Here is a 14010-nt window from a genome sequence, read left to right on the forward strand (position 1 = left end):
GTACTAAATAACGAATGAATATGGCAATGCAAGAAAAATTGAACAAGGTACAGAGAGGGTAACCCAGTACAGTATTTCTAAAGAGCTAACATCCTACAGATGTTTCAGACTACAATTCCCATCAGCCCTGGCTAACACGGCCATAGAAGCTGAAGCGCATAACATCTAGAAGGCAACAAGAAATGGGATAAATTCACATGACAGTCAGATCTATGTAACTCAATTCAATGTCATAAAAAATGAAGAGTTTAATTGAGAAAGAGTAAGGGAGATTCTAATCATGGTCACTCTCTCCTGCAGTGGAATTCCAACAGTGTTTGGGAACTTCCTTTGAAATATCCACAACAGTGCTCCAGCTGGGATCTGCATCCCACTCCCACACCCACACCCAATACATTAACCTTTCATTTTAAAATACAGTTCAGAACTCACTTACATGTGTTTACAAAATTAAAAGAGAAAATGGGGTTGGGGGACATGGGATACCCTTTTCATTTTGTCAACATAGTGAGACAGGCCAATGCAGCCACCTCCTTGTAAAATGCTCAGATGTGTTTGTGTCTAAAAAAACTGGTGGCGGAATCAAAGAAGTACAGTAGTAAAAGACTGGTAAGGAAACTATTACTGCTACCATCATAGAACAACCAAAATGAAATGGACAGCAGAGCTAAACAAATATCAGGATGTGGTGGTATTAAAAAGGCCTTTAGAACTTGCTATGCCATCATTGGAAACACAAGTCACATCAATCTCAACACTCATTCCTGGAGCTGAAGGCTTGTGCACAACAACAAATGTGGAGCATTTACTAGATCTAGCTATGAGTAACCAAGGTTGGCATACACAGTAGCCCCCCCCCCCATTACAGAGAATGATTATATGCTATTTTGAATGAGCAGAGTTTCTCTGTTCCACAGCCCAGTAATTGTTTCAGCATATACTTTCAGTAGGCATTTTAGTGTACATGTATTTACATAAAGTCACTGTAAATCAATATAAACAAAGAAATAACATTACTAAAAGCTTCATTCTTAATTCCTGATTTCAGCCCACTGGAAACTTATGCATACTCACAATCACAGAAAGGTCATAAAAATAACTCTTGACAGAGACTTTTTTTCTTCTCATTACATTCATATATTAGTCAGCAGTTACAAAGCAGTGAACCCAAATGTTTGCCAAGCAAATCTTTGCACCAATTACTTCTGTATCATGATATCTGATGCTGAAACAAAGCAATCTCCAGAAGCAATAAAACAATAAACAATAAAAAGTATTTTCAGCAAATTAAAATGATTAATTTTCTGATTGCATATATAGGCCAATACTAAAAATACATATAGACCAATATATAGAAATAGATACTGTATATTGGCCTATATAATTTTAACAGATTTTTTTTTTCTTTAGGTGGCACCAGAATAAGCAAAGCACGCCTACCTTGACACATTTTCTGGAATGTATTCTAGAACAGGATACCCATCATTTCTTCTGGCAGACAATTCAGAATGTGATTTCCATGACTCCACCAGGCTACTGACTGGAGGAAATGAGCTCATGTGCTGAAAACACTGCTCTCTACCAACAGGTCGCGATAAAGATATTCTTCCTTGAGCTCCAATCCTATAGTGAAATGACTGTCCACCTGAATTCACACCAACAATGGCAGAGGATGGCAAAGTGTTCTCTTGATAATAGCTGCTCTCCTCAGGTTCCTGTTTAATTCCTACGGAGAGGCTTTGATTCTGAAACCCACTGTTTTCACATGAGCCGTCAAATGACGCAATAGGCGGTCCTAAAATCCCAGAAAGTGAATAGTAGTCTTTATCATCCATGAAAGAAAAATATGACCCATCCATAAATGGAAATGGATTTGCACTTTGATTCCCTTTAAAAGAAGCACCAGAACAAGAATGTTTAGCTGATTCTTGCTTTATTGATACTGAAAATGGGGAATCAGAACTGATTCTGTTGTTTGCTGCAAGGCATGAGCTACTGAATACCCCATCTGGCTCAGGTTTTATAAACTGAACAAGATTCATTTGATTAGCTACTTCACTGTTAGGGATGGCATTATCCATTTCCTCTATTTTAGGAAATAAGATTTCTGGAGCACCTTTATTGTCCTTTATATCTGGACTTGGAACAATGTCTTGGCCTGTGCCAGGTCCAGCAGGTGTGCTAGATGCAGGAAAGGCTAGTGCACCATTTACTGGACTACACATAGAGGACCCTACAGTACTAACAGCTGGACTAGAAAGAGTAGACCTGTTATTGGCATTGGAAGGGCTGGCAATAGAGCACCTTGAGTTCATGTTCGCAGGACTGGATACTGCAGATCTCATGGTAATATTATTAGGACTTGAAACTGGAGATTTCACACTACAGTGGCTAGGTGGGCTTGAAATTGGTGATTTCATGCTACTTATAGGGCTAGAAAGAGGAGACCCCACATTACTAGCATGTGGAGGACTGTGCAACATTGAGCCTCGGTTTTCAATGATGGGCGAGCACGACAAAGGCGTTCCCTGGTTGACTGGACTGTTTACTGTGAAATTTCCAAAGTTTGTAGGTGTGGTTGATGATACAGAATTAATTCCAGGCGGGCTGCATACTGAAGAAGTCATACTTTGAGGACTGCAGTCAGGAGGACTCTTCTCTTGACCAACTCTAGGACTTTTGACAATTGGAGGCAGGATCCCACCATTCACCGAACTTGCACATTCTGATATTAGAGGTCTCAGAGGCCTGCTCGGGGTGTTCAAAGGAGACGTGCGGTGGCCGTTCTCCTTGTATAGCTTTACTAGCTGCTCCACATTTTGGTACATCTTTCCAGGATTTATATTTCCTTGTTGACTTTGCTGATCATAGGTAAAATCAGCATCTCTTACAGAATCCATATATAAACCCATTGATTCAGCTACAGTTGCAGAAAGTTCCTTTGAGTCTGACTCAGTTTTCACATCAGAAGCTAAAATACCAGGCTGATTATGGTCTTGCTGAAGGCAAGAAAGTAGTTCATGTTTTTCTTTGTTGCTTCCTTGAGAGCTGTTATTTGGAAAAGCACCAGTGGTACAACCCACATTCACAATCTCCATATAGTTATTACTCTCTTCAGCCCGCTCTTCTCCTGCAGACATATATTCCGTAGACTGAGAACCTTGACTCCAGTGCCTCTCCATTTCTAAGCTTTCTGGATAACTCCGATAGCCTTTGGTCTCCATAACTAATAAAAGGAAACATCAAATTAAAATGTAAGCATTTAAGCATATAGCAAGATTGGCATGTATCAAAGAACTACAGCCACACTCAACTCAGATGAAATCCCATGGAAGCAGTGAAACCTATCTAACTTTTCAAAATAGTGCACTGACTATTGTGTTTTATTCCTTGACTGCCCTTGGAAAATGTATTTTCCCTTTCAAAGCCAAAAATGATAATTGAGACAACTTGGTAAAGCTGTTTAATTTGCTCTGCAATTGACTATACATAAAAGGACCATCTGAAAATACATTTCATCCACCATTTGCATGCTCCAAGCTTCTTTTAGTTATATAGTTAACTTTACTACATTTACTGAGGTAGTGATCGTGAGTAAACCATTACATTTTTTTTCTAATGAAAATGGCAGCCTACGTTTCCCATATTTTTGGAGTTAATCTGGTTCTCGATATTGCGCCTGAAATTTCTTTGCTTAGCGTAGTATATCACACTAGAGTAAACCCATTAAATCAGTAGGGTGAGTTACCTCTTCTATACATTCCACTGATTCAAATGGACGTACTCAAGTTTTGACTAGTAAGTCACAAGTAGAGCAGGCCCATTTGAATCAATGGAGCTTACAGAGGAATTGACTCACCAAATCCCACTGATTCAGTGGGCCTGCTCTGGTGCAACCTACTACACTAAGACACAGGATTTCAGCCACAGATGAACATGCCTTTTCCAACCAGCAGATATCTATTAAAGATCCTCGGTAAATGGTGCCATGGTCCCGGCCCTTTACAAAAAGCAGATAATTGATTACAAGCACCTAAATCCTATAGAAAGCTTCCAGAAATAACTGCACCATATCATTGTTCAGTGATATACATAAGAAACACAGCCAACTGTTGAACTGCTCTTGGAAAATAAAAAGCAGAATTATTATTTCAGGTTAGATACAATTCTCTAGTTTTTGATCACGCATACTGTTAAATATCTGTGCTAACCAATTTAAACTGTTATTTTGGTTGAACTAACACCGACTATTTTATAGACATAAATGCTGATTTATACTGCAGCAGATCATAATAGTCTACATAATCCACATTGGTGGATATTGCAGATGGCAATTCTGCAGTTTACCCACAGCATTTTTCAAAATATTAGCTTGAGACTGCAGGCTCTGAACGTGCTATGCTAAAAACCAAAGTACTGTGAATAACCAGCCTTTAGCCCTAGAGTTCTATGGAATTTTGGCCACTCACAGTGTGGACCTTGAAGCTGAAGGATTCCATCCACTTTCCCTTGCAAGACAGTTGACTGGTTGAACTGCACTGTGCCATAGCTTGCAAAATTCCTGATTTTTTCTTATGTTAACCACAACAGCAATGGGATAACAGTCTCAGCCAACAATTTTTAACATGAGAGAAACTGTCACTTCCGTCACTGGCCCCACAATGGGAAGACAGGGTCCAATCCAAAAGCGGATACAATCCTGTTCTATACTATATATGTAAGTATATGTGCGCCCAATTCTGTAACATCAACCTGTAGCTTCAGCCTATTTGTTTAAATCATGGAATTTAAAATACTAACAATTTATTCTGAGTGGGTGATAAGCTCATCAAACAATTTGTATAAAAGCAATGTGTTTTCCCTCTTCCCTCCATATATCATCCTATATAAGTCTGAGATTTATAGTGATCACTCTGAATTCTATTATTTAATCACATATCTCTGTAGGTCACATTTGATGGAGATTCTGGAAAAGCTATGTTGAACATATAAATGTGACTTAATTGCATGCACATAATCTAGAATGAAACCAACATTCAAGAAACAGGCATGGCGAGCATGCATTACATGTTAAAAACCTTAATTTTTGGATCAAGTACTATAATAAGGACATGCAAACATTTTGAAGATAATCATTTTATAGCACAACAGAAACACACTTTACAATCTATTTTTCCTGATCATTAATGATCTCAAATATGTTTTTAGGCTCAATCACCAGTTTAAATAGTTTCCTCAACCTGTATCTCATCACATGCCACATACAATATATGCAATAAGCTATGGCAACTGATTATTTAGCTGGCTGAGTAGCTCAGGGAGTTAGGTATCTGGCTGCATAGCCAGAGGCTGGTAGTTTAATGTGTATCCTAGAAAATTCAGCCTGTGTAGCCTTGGTCAAGCTGCATGGTTTCAGGATGCCCCCAGAAGAAGGGAATGGTAAGGTATTTCTGAGTACTCCCTACTTAGACAACTCCAAAAAGGGTTGCCATAACTCAGAATTAATATGACAACATGCAGTTATTAATAACTGAATACTTACTTACCTAGATTGTCAATTAAGATTGATGCACAACTTGAGCAAAATGTGTAAACACAACATACACTGAAGTGCCAGAACTGCTGATACTGGCAACTGCTGATACTAATAACTTGACAAGAGTTCTCATGCTAAAGGCCCTATTCTTGTCAACAAACTAGTCATGGCCAAGAATGTAAAGTGCAGCCCTCCAGATGCTGTAGGACTGCTATTGCCCTCCCCCACAACAGTCCTAGTCAACATGGCTAATGGTCAAAAATACTGGAAACTGTAGTCCAAAAACACTGGAAGGGCACTTGCCTACCTCTGTTCCATGGGGTAATAAATGTAGGCCATATCAAGCTGAGCACAGAAACAATTAGGAAGCTAATGACCTCTGTAAATTAAAGGGACTGAAGCTATTAGTATCAACGTTTTTCCCATCTGTCTCTTTGACTTAGCAGCAAAAGAAAGCAAGGAACATGGAGAATCATTTGGCAGCATGGGGTTGGGAAGGCAAGTTACAAAAAAGTGGTACAGCATGTTTGGACAGCAGCCAAGGGCTTTCCTATGGTCCTGTCACTGCCCACTTTTCCAAAACTAACCATTTCAAATGGATATCTACCTAGGTACAGATTTTCATTTTTCAATTGATTTGATGCACTGCACCCAGTTTAAATTATGCACCCGAAATTCCTGTGCATTTACATCTAGATAGTGCACAATTCATTAACTCAGAAGAAGAGATCAAAAGCAGTCTTATCAGGCAGACATGCACTGGGTAGATATTATATCACTAGAGATGAAGGATCCTTGCTGGTTGTGGAATTCTGGGAGCTGTAATTTCAACAAGTAAAAGCAGTTTCAGGTGACTAGGAATAGGATTATAGCCACACAATGCAATTCTTTGCATTCTGATGAAAATGAATGCAAATTGAAAATGCAAAGATGAAAATTCGCATTGTATCTGATGGGGTTTACTTGTTTTTAGATGTGATTTCATTGCAGCTTTAGCCTTCGTAACTTATTTCTCCTTCCTCACCATTTACAGACTGAAAACCTAGTCCAAAAACCAAAGATATATTCTGTAACTTCAGGGGAATTTCTTTCCATGTTTAGGATGGCAAATGAAGGCTCATCATTCCATCTGAGCAAAAATATAGCTCTAAAGAAACCCCTGTATGCAAAGATAAGGTGGTGCATGGAACAGAGCTGTGATATTTACTGTACTGAGATAACATTAATTGTCAATGAATTTCTATTAAGGAGAAGATATTTAACATTCAATTTCCTAGGAAACACACATCATTAGATGTTCAAGTGAACTGTCTGCTTATCCATTTCTTTTTTTAAACAACTAGCTTAGTTTTTATTCTGTGAGAATACTGGTATTCCTCATTGTGCCCCATGAAAATCTTCCTTATTTAAGCATTATTTTGTAATCTATTTACATGTTGTTGCCATAATGCTAAGTTACTATGTCAATTATTTAATTCATAGTTCTCTGTCAGAATAGTTTTGCCTCTTAGTAATTACAAAAGTAATTAAAAATACTTTTATATACAGAATACCTATACCATGGAGGAAAAAAAACTGATCTAAAATGAAATCATGGTTACCGAAATCTGAAAAACAACAACACACCATTCTGATTTCTGCAAGTAAATAACAATGACATTGTCATGCTAGATTGAATATATGAATACTGGCATGTAAGAAGGAAATGCATGCACAAAACAAAATAATAGCAAAAGCATGCATAACATCTTAATCATAAATTATTTATAACAAATTGATTGACTCACATTAAGCCATTTGTGGCAAATCATGTCATGTTATGTACCAAGTTTGCATCACATCATTCAACTTCCCCCTGGAGTTAAAGAAAATTGGACGTGATGTATTAATAGATAAAAATGAACTAATCTGGTCACAGAACAGTTAAGACTGATATACATTTTTCAAATACAAAAATGAGATTTTCTTTTACAAAGGAGAACAAATACTTTCTCAGTAATATGCAAACCTCAGCAAAACCAGAGCTACTGGACTGTGTGGTTGTTGTTGTTTTTTAAATACTCTACCTGTGATCTCCCGGTGCCCTACCTACTATTGACCACAAGATGAGACGCCCTGGGCATAGACAGGCAAAAGTATTAAATTATTCCTATAGTTTCCGTTAAATCCAGCCAAGGCCATAGTATTACAAAGCTTTGCAACTTTCAGGAACCGAGAATAACCTGAAGACTTTTCACCAAATTCATTGGCTGACATGGCAACTGTAGCTTATCCTTTTTAAAATCTCAAAGCAGAAAATTCATATGTGCGGTATGCTTCATGATGTCTATTCAGAAGCTTCTTGGTACAGAATACAGCAGCCCATTTTTAGTACTAGCATACAACGTACTGCACCCTTTCCGCAAAGTCTGGAGCAACCTACAAAAGCTTATCCTCAGGACACATCCTGACAGTAGTCTCACTGAAGTTACTGTCTTTTGTTAACCATATCAAAAACTGTCCACTGCAACACAATTCCCTACTAGCTTCTGCTGTACAAAGTTCCGATGTGAGTTACTCAGCAACCCATATCCCAGTACAGCTGAGCAACCACTCCTTCCACAATATCCAATGTCCTTTAATACAGTCTATAGCCTCTCCATAAAACACCTGGACACCAAATGAGGATAGGTAAGGCACACAAAACTGAGCTGACTTTTAGTGTCCTGCTACTGAGTTGGAGATTTGTGTAATCTGTGATTTGACTGTTTTATATGGAACATTAATGTTTTATACACAGAATGCAAAACACTGAATCAATTATCAGTAGCAAAAAGTGACCAAAGATGAAATTTGCATGACCCCCAAACTACCTTTTCTTTCCATTCATCTCACAAGCCTTAGGTTTCTACAGTACAAACACCAGTATTTTATACCATCCAGCCCCAAACTTACTGTAACCAGACTTGAACAGTTATTTTCAGTTATGGTGAAATAGCGCTAGCACACGTCCACTTTCTAAAGTGAGGTTCAACGAATGTACAGCATCCTTGCAAAACCATGTCATTTGAAACTACTTCACCTAAGGCCTTTCTTTCTGCAAGTTCACATGCACCAAATCCCACTTCTGCTATGTGCAGAAAATCTGGCATATTTTGGTTGGCAAATTAAGTAAATCAGCCTAGAGGAAAACTAGATTATCAAATATTATTCAGGCATCAGCTCTGATATTTTAAAATATGCATGCAACTGTAACAGAAAGGACACTCCCAAAATTTTGTCGCTCTCTCCTCCACCGCCATCCCCCACCCAAATCTGCACCCCTACGTTTTGTCTCCGACTACGACCGTCTAGTTGCTGACCACACTCCCAGTCCAGACCTAGCCTGTAGCCTCCAAACACAGGCTTTGCTTCTAAACCCAGCATGCAACTTCACCCAACCTAGCTTCCCACCCAAACAAAGCACGCAGCCCTAGCCTAAAAACAGCAATCTCCTCCCTGCAGGCTCGGAAGGTGGACTCCCTACTCCGATCCTCGCCGGTTTGCCCCTCCAGCCCAAAAAACTTTCTGTGCGGTTGGTGCCTCCTCTCCCCCCCCCCAATTCGGGGTTATTTCGACTTCTCTACTTAAATGGGGATCTTTAAGCTCCGCTTTTCTTCCCGAGGATCTCCTTGCCGGAGAATCTGCCAGGAATAACCGCAGCGATTTAAAATTTCATAGACTGGAAGAGCACCTGTGGCTTTATGCAGCTCAACGCAAAGAACACTAGCAACCACTGAAGATATCTTTTCTAGTATAAGACAGTATGTATTTTCTCCCTGTCTTTTTTTCCCCAATTAATCTCTCCCTCCCACATAACCCTTCCCCACCCTAACTGGAAAAGGGGCCCAAAGTTTTAAATCCTACCGGGGAAAAATTGATTTTAATAGAAAATCAAAATAAAGGCACAATCAACCATCCCTTCCTCCTGCAACTTCAGCTGACAAGTCACGATCGGCCCCCCGCCACACACACCCCGCAAGCACACCTCTCGCGTCTGTCCCTCCACCTGTTGGTATAATCCACACGTCCCCTCCAAGTGTCATCCACCTCAAGCCAACATCCACGATCGAGCCGGGGGGGGGGACCACGACAGGATGTTCTGGAGCTGGAAAAGCAACGAGGAAGACTTTATTCTTCCGAAAGTGCTCTTAATTCGAGATTCGTCATGACCACTCAACGACACTGTGCAGGGAGGAAAGTCGGGAGGGTGGGAGGGGGTGCGCCAGAGGAGGGGGGGAGAAAGAAGGTGCCAAGTCCTTTTAAAAACATGTCACATGCTCAGATAAAGTTCAGGACATGGTTCCTCCTCTCCTCCTTTCCTATTGGCCGCCCAGAAAAACGAAGCCGCGGTCTCTGGACTCATGGAGCTTTCCATTGGGCAACAGCTTTTGTCAGTCACCCGGTGGGCGACATGACTGATACAAAGTTGCTGCGACACAAGCTGGAAAATGTAGCGCTCCTTAAAGCGGTAGAGCCCACCTAGGCGGGGAGCCCTGCGAGGTTTGCGCGTGGGGTGGCCGGGAGAGGAGTGGCCGGGAGTTCTCCCTCCCGCCTCCCAACCCTTTCTGCAGCTGGAATAGCTTGGGGAAAAGGGAGGACCTGGGAACTAATCGGATAATATGTGGAGGCGCTTCGCCAAAACATATGGCCAAATACTTTTTTATTTGGAGGCGGAGGTAAAGAAAAAGAAAATACAGAAAGGCGGAGAGACGGCTAAGCAAAAAAAAAAAAAAAAAAACCTCTCAAAACCCGTTCAGACGACTGCTAGCACTAGATCCCACGCCCTCAAACCGCCTCCCCCCTCCCCGCCACCGCCGCTTTTTAATGGAGGCAGGCAACCTCCAAGTTGGGAGGTTGGCTTCTGGAGCTTCGTCTTCCCGCCCCTCGCAGGCTCTTGGAGAGATTAACTCCACCTGTACCAAGGTGAGCGCTATGGGGGCCGCTTCCGTTAGGCGCCCTGACCATCCCCTCTCTCCTCCCTTCCCTCCGCGCGGGGCAACCGCAAAAGCAAGGGCGATCGCGGTTTCAATTTAATTCCCATTGCTATTCATCTCCCTGTTTTAAACAACGGAAGGGAGCAGAAACGTCGCCCACACAATAAACCCTGCTCTCCCACTCTTTTGGAAAAAAAAAAAAAGGCAGAAACCTATTAAAAGGCTCAAGGACTTGCCCTCTGGTTCCCTGATTGCATTTTATTGCGTCTGGTCTATTCTTTGCCAAGTGCTGCTGGGGGTTTATTTATGTATGAAGTCTCACGGGCTGATAAGTGAGAGCCATAAAAACTGTCTCCCAAACTTCAGACCCCAAGCAGGACTATGAAGCGTTTCACCCAGACGCTCCATCTTTGTGGCCAGAGTTTCTAAATATATTTTGGGAAGAAGACAATGACATTCCCCACCACCACACGCCCCTCCGTTTGCACGACTAGCTGTAATGACGCATGCTTTCACAGGTCAAACCGACGCGATCTCCCCCCTACCAACAAAAAATTTGGACACCACCGAACAGAAGCGGTTTAAATGATCTCGGACCCCCCCCTTTCCGCCACCCGTTTCCTCCCAGACACCCGACATCTTTCCCCCCCCCTCCCCGCCGTTTGCGCACACACCCTTCTTGATCCCGTTTCTCTCCGTTCAACGTCCAGACAAAAATAACTTCCCAAGAAATAAAGTTTAATGAAAATCCAGGCGGGAAGAGATTGCTGCAAAAAAGTCCATCAAAGTGCCAGAGACAACCCGCTCCAAAAGAAGACTTTCAAAACACACACATACACCGAGGCACAAAACCTGCTTCGTATATATTTCAAACTCGGCGGATGGAGGGGGCGCGCGTCTGTTTTCTTAACGAAAAGGGGGGGGGGGTCCTAACAACTCGAAAATATCGACAAGCTATATGAGACGCCACATGCCCTTCAACGTCGTCTTAAACCTTCTGAGAGACATTGATTCCCGTGCCCAGCGCTAATTCCAGCCCAGGAGCTCATAGATCAGCCCCTCTTCCCAAGAGCTACCCAAAAGGCCGAGATGCTCGTTCTGTTTTCCTCAAACCCCCGCACCCGCCCGCTAAGTTTAAAATCGGATGTGCACAGGACGAGCAGTGACCTGGAAGTGCCTTTTCTGCACATTTCTCCTTGGGAGAGGGACTTCGTTCCCGCTGTTGCCACCCATTAATTCTATCAAAAGCTCTCTTATCACCTGTCCAGGCTGGGAATCCTTGATGAGAAGGGTCATTCGGTTCCCCCCACCCCCATCTCCAGACTCACCTTCATTTTCCAACCACCACCACTACTCTCACCACCCCCTATGGAGTGCAATGGCCGTTGGAGGCAAGTCCGTCCAGCTCCGATCCAGAAGAACTGACAGCAGCCGATGTTGGGAGGGGGGGCGGGGAAGGAGAGTGGGAGAACACACACACACACACGCACACACACAAAAGGCAACTGGAAACAAGGTGGATCCGGAGGAGATCGAGGTTAAATCCTAGCAGAGGGAGACCCCGGGCGGGGAGGCTGCAACCATCTCACGCGCAAGACTCGCTGGCAGCGAACAGCGGCAAAAAAAAGCAGCAGTAGTTCCAGGCTCTCTCGCTCTCGGGAGGGGAGGGGAAGGGAAGGGAGGGGAGGGGAGGGCGGACGGGGAGGGGGAGGGGGGCGTGCGAATGGAAACGGAGAAGTCCGCGCGGCTCAACCTCCTTGGTGACAGCTTTCCGCAAAAAGAGGGCTGGTTCACGGGATTTGGCCCCTGGCTGTCATATCCCCGACCATTGCTGGCGGGTGTAGGGAAAAAGCGTGTGGGGAGGGGGAGCGAGAGAGCGGAAGGGAGCCTTGTTTGGGGGGGGGGAGAAATCCAGCAGAATTTTATTATTGTTTTTAAAAAGAGCAAGGCAGCGGGCGAGGGAAAGGATATCACCCCCTTTCCAACTTATGTCATTCCACGTAAAACTCCCATCTGCGCCAGCCGCGCCGCCGCCGCCGCCTCAGCCGCCGCGAGAAGAGGTGGGTGGAAAAAGAGAGCAGCTTCTGAGGGTGCAAACTTTCTTCCCCCCCCCCCCTCCTTTCCTCTTTTCCCTCCCTGGCTTCTGCCGCCTCGGCGAAGCAGCCTTCTGGGCGCGCGCGCGCGTGCCCTTTCCTCTTCACCTTCATTCTCCTCCTGCAGCAGCAGCAGCTGCTGCTTTTTCCTCACTCCGCCTCCCCAGCGCTTTTTGGACTCTCATACACTCACACATTTGGGCTGCTGTTAAGAGCGGGTTCCCGGGCTTGTGGAGCTGCTGGAGGGGAGAGCGAGCGAGCGAGCAAGCGGGCGGGCAGGCCGGGAAGGTGGAGGAGGAGCGGCAGTCAAGCGCCCTCCCCTCTCTTTCGCTCTCTCTCTCTCTCCCCCCCCCCCACGCTCCCCAGGCGTGTCTCACAGCGGCGGGCTCTGAAGAGCCAGAAAGCCCGCCTATCCACCACCCCCTCCCTCCTCTCCCCTGCCGCCTCAGGAGGAAAGGGAATAACTCGAGAGCTACAAGAACTGTCCACACACCCCAAACCCCCCTCTCCCTCTTTGGCCGGCTCTCCCATCCAGTATCTGGAGCGCCAGAGCCGCTGTCATGCCTCGCTTTCTCTCAGAGACGACCGAGGGGCGGCCGGGAGGGAGGGAAGGGGGAGGAGGCGGGTAGCACAGGCTGGCGAGCGGGCAAGGCCAAGCTGCACGCATCATCATCGGGCGGAGGGAAGCGCTGCCTCTAATAGAGAAAACGGGGCGGGCAGTTTCCGTCCTCGCTCCGCCGCCGTTTCCTTCCTTCCCTCCCTCCGTCCCTCTCTCCTCCCCCCTCTCTCTACTGTACCTACTGTATGCGCGCCTTTCCCGTGCCCTCATTGGCACCCGCGCCGTCTCTCTCTCTCTCTCTCTCTCTCTCTCTCTCGACCTTTTCGTCCCCAGTCCAGCGTCGCATACAACAGGTTTTTGTTTCTTTTCTTTTTTTCCTTCAATCTCCTCCCTCTCTCCCTCCCGCCCTGGCCCGTGTCTCTACACGTGCGAACTGGAGAAGCCTGAACCGGGGTCGCTTTCAAAAGTTCATAAGGCTGCTCTGGGTGAGAAAACAGCGAAGGATAAAGAGAGGCGAAATAAAGGCTTCGTGGCTTTTATTAAATTCTCTGTGCGTGCTTTTCAAATGGCAGGTGCCCCTTGTTTATGAGGGGGAAATAGAATTTGAAAGGAATAGCGAGAAAGGAACGACACGGGTCCGTGTGTCATGGCAGGCTTTTTCGGTGGCTTCTGAGAGGCCAAGGTGGTGCCCACAACGTTCATCCTTCCCACTTTATTCCTCATAACAACCCCCTTGAGGTAGGTCCCGCTCAGAAAGAATGACCAGCACCACCCTGAGCGCCCAGATCTTCACTCTCAGAAGGTAAGCAGATTTTGGCCCAAAAATCCTGTATGAAATCCTAGAGAGCCACTGGCCAGTTGGGGGGG

The 14010-nt window shown here is 44.3% G+C and overlaps 1 protein-coding gene across 15 annotated transcripts in view; it reads right to left on the minus strand.

Moving 5' to 3' along the window:
* The window catches only part of NR3C2 (nuclear receptor subfamily 3 group C member 2), a 185330-nt gene extending 171772 nt beyond the window's left edge, over window positions 1-13558 (minus strand). For 2 of the 15 annotated variants that reach the window (XM_078394756.1, XM_020783003.3), the window contains exons 1-3: window positions 13386-13524; window positions 7324-7391; window positions 1441-3226 (exon numbers count right to left, since the gene is read on the minus strand). In XM_078394756.1, the coding sequence (XP_078250882.1) occupies window positions 1441-3224 (1784 nt within the window). In that variant the 5' untranslated portion in view covers window positions 3225-3226; window positions 7324-7391; window positions 13386-13524. Of the gene's footprint in view, window positions 1-1440; window positions 3227-7323; window positions 7392-9542; window positions 9871-11819; window positions 12166-13381 lie in introns of those variants that run through there. The other 13 variants (XM_078394754.1, XM_073001569.2, XM_078394757.1 and 10 more) reach the window with 10 other exon arrangements.
* Window positions 13559-14010: the final 452 nt, after the last annotated feature.

This window comes from Pogona vitticeps, chromosome 5 (genome assembly GCF_051106095.1).
Source record: "Pogona vitticeps strain Pit_001003342236 chromosome 5, PviZW2.1, whole genome shotgun sequence".
Taxonomy (NCBI): domain Eukaryota; kingdom Metazoa; phylum Chordata; class Lepidosauria; order Squamata; family Agamidae; genus Pogona; species Pogona vitticeps.